General features: G+C 32.5%; 1 protein-coding gene across 1 annotated transcript; it reads right to left on the reverse strand.

Moving 5' to 3' along the window:
* On the reverse strand, window positions 1-1,687 carry LOC106309725 (probable carboxylesterase 2). The gene is made up of 2 exons (XM_013746831.1): window positions 1,233-1,687; window positions 1-698 (listed from the first exon to the last, which is right to left on the reverse strand). Exons 1-2 carry the CDS (start codon window positions 1,571-1,573, stop codon window positions 95-97), a joined length of 945 nt encoding a protein of 314 aa, XP_013602285.1. The 5' UTR covers window positions 1,574-1,687; the 3' UTR covers window positions 1-94.
* Between the last annotated feature and the right edge of the window lie 7,877 nt (window positions 1,688-9,564).

Here is a 9,564-nt window from a genome sequence, read left to right on the forward strand (position 1 = left end):
TAGAACACAGCAACATTATTAAAAAAAGTTTATGAATTGTTACAAACATGTCAAAAGCCATTAAATAACAGAGAAAAATTGCGCAAAACAGATTTCAAGCTTCGACTTGGTTTATAAATAAAGCCAAGCGACGTACCATCTCCTTAGATTCATCACAGTTAGGCTCGAATATATGAAACACATGATCTTTCCCTTTTGTCTCCATAATCTCGACATTGCCTCTCCAATTGCTATTCACCAATTTCTCGTAATACATTTTTCCTCTTCCTCTCAATATATCTCTCTCCGCCACCGTAATTATCACTCTCTCACCCTCTACCCCTTCAAGATTCGGCGACCCATCCGCAAACGGATTGATCCATGGGTCATCGGATCCTTTATCGGACGGGCACACGAATCGCCACCATCCGTCCACCATTTGTTTCCTCGCTTCGTCTGTGACCTCCGAGCCTACCGGTTGTGTTCCCCAGAAATATGGGTGGATCATTCCGATGCCTTTGATTTTAACAGTGTGGTCTGATTGTTTGGCTCGGAACGCGAGGTGGTGCGAGATGTTAGCTCCAGCGCTGTCTCCGGCTAGGAAGAACTGGTTGAAATCAGCATAGTCGTTGATCCATGGCTCGTTTCCGGCTTGAACCCCTTGGAGTGCGTTCCATGAGTCTTCGTACGCTGTAGGAAGTGGATGTTCTGGTGCTAGTCTGTCCAAATTATTTAAAAAGATGAAAATAAAACGCTGCTGAAAAATAACCAAACCGAAGCCGTTTATAAACCGTTTGGACTGATCATTATAAATTTCAAAATAGCGAACCAAAACGGTGTTCTGTAACCGGACAGAATTAAATTGAATAAACCGACATTCATTTGTACATGTCAAAAATAAATATAATCATATGATTATTCCTAAAGATCACTATTTGTTTCTAATTTTAATTTGTTTGTAAGAACGGAACAGACAGAACAAAACAAGAAATAATGTCAAACCGAAACAAAACAAAATCAACTTATTCAGATTTTTGTCTAGTATTAATTTGATTCTATAGGATTTTTTTACTTCTAATATTAATTAGTATATTAAAATCATATCTATTTTAGTTTAGTACGATTTTACAGTTAATCAAACCATATTTTCTATTTTAATTTAATTTTGATCGGTTTGGTTAAGTGTATTCGGGTTAGAGGTCTTCGAACTAGTAAACCTTGGTTCAATAAGTTCTTAAACTGGATTAATTTACCTGTAATTGACAGAGACAGCGATGATGTTGGCTTGAGCGACTAGTTTGTTAATGCTGGTGTGGTAATTGGGTAGGGAGGCGGAGGCGATGAGAAATGCACCGCCATGGAAATAGAGCACGACTGGAAGTTTCTGACCGGGTTGAATCGAGTCAGGCCTGTAGATTCGGGCTGATAAATCGGTTTTGGGATCGATGATGATATCTTTCGATAGTACGCCGGTTTCTGGATCTAAACCGGGTGGACAAACCTCGGTTCCGGCTAGTCTCTCTAACGTTCCGTCGCTGTGAACAACTAACCATGGAAGCACCTCCAACGATAATTGCTTCTTCGTTGATTCCATGAGAGAGAGACAGTTTATTGTTGTGTCTGTTTGGTAGAAATAAGAGAGAGAATGATTAAGGGAGAGAGCCAATATTTCTTTCTTTTAAAAAAATAAGCATCGAGATGATTAAATGGTTTCTTTGACATATAATAATGAAAAGCCATTTTCAATTTGAATTTATTAAGTGACTCCGAGTGATTAGCGTGTTTTGGTCTTTCTTGTTACATTTAATGATCCTACCAGCCGAATCCGAATGAAAACTATGGAGATGAAACCGATAAAACCAAACCAATAAAAACTGAACATAATTGAAATAGTAAAAATGGTTTGGATTTGTCGGTACTAAATAAACCGAATGAATGTTATTTTAAAAAACCCGAAGTATATAAATATAGTTTGGTATATAAACAGATCCAACTGATTAAACCGAAGAAACTAATTAATTAAAATATATTAGTATACTTATATATAAACTTAATAATATATACATAATTTATTTTATTAATATGATATTTATAATTAATACATTGATTTTAATAATTTGTTATTTTTTAAGTAAAAAAGGCTGTTTTGTTTTCCTCATTTTCATCAAATTATATAAAACATGTTTTTTATTTCTATTGGTAAATATTTGTGCTAAAAATATATTTATATAATAATATTATGAAATTACTATTTTCTTATTTTATTTAAATATTCTAATAAAACATAAAACATTATATTTAAAAATTAGAGTAAGGAATATATATTTAGTTTTTAATAAATCAGATTTCTAAACATATAAATTAATATATTATCAAAGGTAAATATATTTATATGTTTTTTTGGTATAAAACTAAATAAACCGAAAACTGATAGTATATGAACCGGATCAAACCAAATTAGATATGGATCCAATATGGTAGCTAATTTTTATAAACCAAAATACCGAAAAACGGAAAAACCAAACCGAAACGAAACTAGACCGAAATCAGGAATGAAAAAACCTAGTTTGTAGATTTTCTCCAAAGAAAAATTGTAAAATTTCGAAGGAAATTGATTAAAGTAATCAAGATTTTTTTTCCGTATAATAGCCGAATAACTATGAGCTTCTTTCAAAAATAACTTAAAATTTATGCTCAAATAAAAAAATAATTATTTTTGTTTTTTTTTTGTTTTATGCATCCTAAAAATTCAACTAATTCACAGAAATGTCATTTCTCTTTTTTTTTTTTTTTTGAAATATGTTATCTTCATCACCTTTTTACAAAAATGAATTATTTTCAATATCACCAATTACTATTAACAACCAAAACCAAACTTTAAATGCACTAGAAATTGGTTTATATATCTTTTTATTGCATTTTTTACACATACAAATCATTTATCTTGAATATTCATCAGAATTTTTAAAATGGGTGCATTTGTGTTAAGTTATTTCTTTTTTTTTAATTCAATTGAATTTATTTCTTTGTTTTTTCACATGAAAATATTCTTGGTTCTCAATAGCAATAAGCCTTATTAACTATCCAATAAATAACATTACATGAACATATTTGTATATTCACATTACATGATGTTATAACAATCATGTTTTAAATATATACTAATAAAATAATTTTAATACATCTTACTCTTATTTTTTTATCATAAATGTTTACATGAATCATACTTGATGTTTTTCGACTAATTTTATATAAATATATATACTATTAAAATTAAATAATTATATAAAAATAAAGAATGTTAAAATACATATTTGATTTTTAAATATTAAAAATTGTATGAAAAGTTTAGTCAAATTCTTTCGAAATATTATCAATTTTATAGGATTTCTCCGGGTTAACGGTGTCGGATCACGATTTAATGCCTTTTTTTGAGTTTTTACAGAGTTTAATGAGGCTTTTAATTAATGGGTTTTTTTGTTAAATATGAACTGAATTACTTACAGGTCACCGAGTTTACTGGTCTGACCGCATGTTTAGGTCGAATATTAAAACATTGAAACAATTAAGCTGAAAAGTTATTCCGTGCTGCGGATCAAAATCTAATATATTTATTATATAAATAAGTGATGATATATTATTATAATCAACACGTAGGCAATCCTTCTTTTTTTCTTCCAATATTTTTTTTAGTAAAATAACAGATGATACATCTATCTTCTATATATATATATATAATTATAAAGTAGACTTACTTCTATCCTTCTGCGTCCACGCCAGTCAGAGAATTGGGGCAATTTATGACACGTGTCACCTAAACATAATTCAAACGCCACCAAATTTTTTCCATCTCCATTTTGTTCTTTGAACTGGGCTCATGCGAAACCAAATTTTCCGTTTCTTTATTATTCAATTGGGCTTTATCTTGTTTATCTCTAGGTCCAATATTCCGTTTGTTTTAGTAGAAAAATAAGTTCCATTTAGGTCATATGGCGTCGTAGTCCCGATGAACGCCTCGGACGAGTTCATCCTGAAACGCCTTGGGTTTCCATTAAATACTATTTCGAGGCTGTGTAACGTCTTTAGCCTCAAATCAATCGACGTCATAATCAGTGGTGGAGCCATAAATTTTGTTACCGGACTCAATATTTCCCATATTTTTAAAATTAAAAATATAATTTTTATAAATAATATGCTATACAATCTAAAATATTTTATTATTATACATTTAAGAACCTTATAATTTTTATGTTAGTGAACCAATTTCTAAATTAAATTATTTGAATTATTATTTGTTATTCATAATTTAATTATATTTATTATATACTTAGATATTATTTGATAATGTCTATACAAGTTATTGTAAACCCCAATTTTTAGCATTAATATAAATGTTTTACTATGCTAATATAAAATTAATTGAAATTTAATAAATAAACATAAGAAATGAATTTATCCTAAGAGAAAGACAAATACATGATTTTATTTCAGGAAAATAAACATTCACAGAAAAGAAACTAATTTTCTGCAATGATTTTTAACTTTTCTAACATGTACATGATTACTTTAGCAATAAACCCATTTCAGGCGGCCTAATTTTCGTATTGGGCACTTGGTGGGAAAAAATAATTGGGTTAGATTTAAAATGTTACTAATTGTTTAGTTGAAGTAACGGGGGCTTAAATTGTACAGGGGCCATTAAAAAAATTTAACTGGGGTCAGTCGTTACCAATTTACAGAAACTATTGTAAACTAGTGGTCTTCCGGCGTGCGCGGGATCGTATGTTTTATTATGTAATGAATTTATAATTTAGTTTACGCGGGATCGTATGTTTTATTATGTAATGAATTTATAATTTAGTTTATGATTTTAGTAAAGAAGATATTTTTAAAAATATGAAGATGAAAATAAGTTGAAAGAGAGTAATATTTTTCAATTCATTTGATAGTGTTTAACGACCGTAATGTATTATTTTGTTTTGAAATTGCTTAGATCAAAGAAAAATGACATAAGTGGTTGTGACTAATTGATTCAATTAATAAATAGCTGATAGTTGCAACAAAACAAATTTAGTTGAAATTTAAACATAAAGTAAAGTTAATGTTTGAAAAAGAATAATGTAAAAACATGTCTTTGTGTTTTTTTATTATCTTGTTTGAAGGAAGATAATAAATTGTTTCATCCTATTAAAATAGTAACAATCCTCACATACTTTGTCAATGTCAACAATGTGGCATTTGGGGGGAGGGGGGAGGGGTGTGGTGGGGGTTCATTGTAGCCGTATTGGTTAAATACTTTGTCTTCAAAAGGATCATGAATCAGTACGTGAATTCTTAACCATGCTCCACCAAGCTCCACCATTGATCGGACTTGAACTAACTATTTTCTCAGGATAGTTTATTCAAATATTATTTTCCCTCTTTAAAATTTCTTCTGCACAAAATTAATATACCATAAAGATACAGACTGTTGTCATAGTTCCCATTTGCGGATTGGTGAAGATGGTCGAGTCCTTTGATAGATTTGTAGTTAAAGAAATACTGATTAAACTCCTCAATGTAATGAGCCTCTGGATTGTCATTATCCAAATATTGGTTCGTTAAATGAATGTGTTTATTCATCATTCCTAGTGGCTCCGCCGCAATTAAGTTAGGAAACCTCATACTTGTACTGCAAATAAATAAATTCTTAAGTATGAAGGTTAGGGGTTATAACTATGTCTTATAGAGGGTGAGCTTAAGTATTTTATTTTTTTGAAGTCTTTGTAACATTTTGTTTTAAGGACCATTTATTCCTAGGGGTTTTATTTTATTTTCTTAGTTAATGGTTCCTGATGAACTTACTGTTTTCATTTTTCTGAGTTGTTAATTTATATCAACACTATTATTTAAATCAACGTTGAACCTTTTCAATATAAAACCATTATTTAAATATGGTTAAGTACTCTTATGGCATAACTAACCAACGATACTTGAAGGCTGAACAATTAATTCAAAAGTTTCCTGAGGGTGTTTAGTTTTCAAAACAATCGTATCATACTAATGAGGGTTTTGATAATTTAACCAAATTTTGAAAAATCGTTTGTATGTTTTTTTTTTCCTGTAGAATTTGGGTGCTATATAGACTGTAGTTTTTATTAATGTAGTTACATAATGAACTCTGATGGTGGGAGCGTTACACATATAGTGGTTTCGTGGAACACCTCTGGCTCACGCAATTAAGTTAAGAAACCTCATACTTGTACGTCAAGTAAATGAATTCCTGACTCCTGTCGAGCCTATCTTCAAAGCATTGCATTGGTATAATATTTCTGAGCTAAATAGATTGTATTTCATTTGATCAAAAATAATATATATGTATTTCTAGTTCTCTTACCAAATGTAAATATTTAATTAGTCTGAATTTTAATAGGAAAGTACGTAATTCCTATTTTGTTTGTAATTTAACATCAATTCGACCTTCCAATGTTCATGTGTAATGGTAGTTGTTCGATAGTTTGCTGGGAAACGATGACTTGATTTTTTGGCCAACACTTATATTTTCATCACCGATACTGAGATCAAAATACTCTTGCTCCTGACTCTTTCTTGGCTTTCTAGTTTCATTCAGTCTCATCTACATGTCTGGGTTAGATGGTCATATAAGTCTGAGTAACTGGGTCATAGCCTTGCAGACTTTAGTCATCTTCGCCAAAGCTGTGTTCTTCTCCTAGTCAGAGCAAAGCTATGCAAAACTAATGTCTTTGTAAGGATACTTTCATAGTAGTAAAATATCTCTTTTAGATACTCAGCCTAATGTTAACGTATTATTCAAACCACAAGTGAAGATCAGAAAGCAAAAACAGTGCAAAGACAAAAAAAAAAATTAAAGTCATGCTGATGAGAAAAATGGATGCCTACTCCAAATCATTTATCTAATTAGTACAACAAAAGAGACTCATCAAGAAAATATATGTACATCAGTAGAACAAGAACAATATCAAACAATATGTCCAGGATAAATAAAGCGTGGCAGTAGAAGATGAGAGTACCTTGTAATAGAATCAGGAGGTGTCAAACCATAGCCGCCGGCACCTCGGATTGTAAAATCGCATGACAATAACTAACTCTAGATATAAGCTGATTAAAGAAGAATCGAGCCTGAAATATAATCAAAAATTATTATTTTTTTAATTAAAAACAGAGCCGCCTTAAACATGATAGATAATGAAGCTTGATTTTCTTCATCCCGATAATGAGATAGACGCCTTATTTTCCTCTAATAAGAATATCTGTCTCAGTAACTGGGGCGAAACATATTAAGAACCTATAACAATTCTGCAGTACATCATAAGTGGTGTAACGCTTGAAGATCTATGCGTGGTTGACATTGGAGACATAAAGCCAATGTTTTGAAGAAATTCATAAATATATCAGGTGTTTAGAAAACTCGGAGTCTGTAAAAAATTGCCCACCAAACGAAGTTGTTTGCAAATGTCAGCATCCAAATAGTATCTCTATCGTGTCTCCACCTCTTGATGACCATCGTAGCTGTCTTCAAAAACGTTGAGACTTGGACTGGTCTCTCTAGCTGATGCCTATAATGAATGTAGTAACGGTTAGGATGATAGCTATTGTTATTTGGCAATAACATTCATATTAAGCTAGGGTTGTATGTGACTTACTTGTCCTGAGATTTCACCGGCTTTGTTGATATTTCTGGAATCGGTTGTTAGAGCAAACTATTCTTTTGGATCTTGTTTGAGTTATGGTGTCCATAGTTAGAAGATGGGATATTTATATTCCAAACTTCAGCCGGTTACTGTGGAATACGAAGAGGTGGGAGGAGTGGGATAATCACACTAGAGCTCTTAAACACATATTAATGGAAGCTTGAGACGTTACCGGGAGAGTGGGAGGAGTCGTTCTAGTTTCTGAAAATTTCGGCTGCTACTTTACGAACGTCGGAGGCGTGAAAAGGAAGAGGATTTTTCAGAGGAAACCTAAAACTTAATTGGGTTTGCCATTTTGTTTTAAAAGGCCCATCCGCAAGTTGTATCAAAAACCCATATCAAACAAAAGACATAAAACGCAGGATTCGCTTGTGTTCGGGTATGCCACGTGGCATCAAACGCCCATATGTGAATGCTGACATGGATGCAGGAGGAGAGAGACAGCTCTTCTTTATTGTATAAGATAATTAAAATTTATAGGGGTCAGCTGACCCCCTAGCTCTCAACTGCCTCCGCCCCTCGTCATAATAGAGGCAATTAACTCCACTCCTTCCACTCTGTTGCAATCAATACCGATCAGACTCAATCTATGGTAACGGACGAAGTCTACACCTATAAATAACCATGTCATCTTCTCTTCGACTCATCGCTCCCTTCACCGTAAGGAGGTGATGGACATGCTGCTCTTGGATTAAAAGGTAATTGTTTTCCATTTTGGTGAACCCTGAAAGTATAAGCCTAATACTCCTCTTAGTTTATTTCTTTGTCATTTGTAGATTCTGAGTTTAAATACTGAAGAGAGATGATCACCTCATTCTTTTGTCATTCTATCGTATATGGTTGATTATTCGAGTTGTTGTTGATTCACAGGTCGATATTAAGAATTTGAGTGCATTTTCAGAAATTAGCATGGCAATTGGCTATGAATACCGGTTCATCTAACTCACTCTTATGTCAATATGAATTTGTCTTACTCACTCTCATGTGATTGCTCCAATTATTTTCCTCATGTGAATGCTCCAATTATTTTCCTCGCAAATGCTCTTAAAAAGTGTATCATCTGTTTTAGGTCTCAGAAACAAAAGCAGGGTGTCACAATTAGTTTTTTCAAAAAGAGTAGAGAGAGTACAAATCAGATTACAAAGCTGTAATATCTATCAAAAGTAGCATCCTCAGTGATGAGATTCTGTAGTCTAACATGGCAATTCTTCCGAAAGCTTATTGTTCTTTTTTTGGAAAAACCAAAGGTTTATTGTTCTTTTCTTGGAAAAGACCAAAGGTTTATTGTTACATTAGCCTTGTTCGTTTAACGAACGCTGAACAGAGACGCGGCGTCATAGATTTGTTCATAAGTTTTCCGGTGTTGCCTCTGAACAGAGACGCGGCGTCAGAATAAAAGAAGCTTTCCGGTGTTGCCGCTAACGCCAAAAAAGTAGCGACCATTATTCCTCATTTTTGGCACCTCTCTGCGACTGAAAACAAGATATTTCTTCCCCTGTTCTTCTCTTTTTCCCTTTGGATACTCTTCTTTCATTCTGAATTTTGATCTCTAGCCGCTGACGCAGCGTTCGTTTAACAAACAGGGCTATTCAAGAATTATGTTGCGGCTGAGAGGGACAGATATTTAGTATTTATTTAGGAATTTTTTAATTTATAAACCACACTCCCAAAACCAAACCATTCAAATCTAAAATAGTTAACCCTATGCATAACGGTATTTAAGTGTTTATTTACGAACATTTTTATGGTCGTAGATTTTTCAGTACAGAAATATCATCAAGAGCTTCAAGAAAATATCATCAATGGGCTTTAATGGGCCGGACCCTCTGAGTTTCATGGCCCAAACAATCGATACAGTCCAGAACGTTGTCAC

This window comes from Brassica oleracea, chromosome C8, assembly GCF_000695525.1.
Source record: "Brassica oleracea var. oleracea cultivar TO1000 chromosome C8, BOL, whole genome shotgun sequence".
NCBI lineage: Eukaryota > Viridiplantae > Streptophyta > Magnoliopsida > Brassicales > Brassicaceae > Brassica > Brassica oleracea.

What these genes read in the sequence shown, in the direction of transcription:
- LOC106309725 (XM_013746831.1), bottom strand. Translation starts at nt 1,573, where the DNA reads ATGGAATCAACGAAGAAGCAATTATCGTTGGAGGTGCTTCCATGGTTA. An exon ending in GCTGTCTCTGTCAATTACAG is followed by an intron (nt 699 to 1,232) that starts GTAAATTAATCC and finishes TAATTTGGACAG; the next exon opens with ACTAGCACCAGAACATCCAC.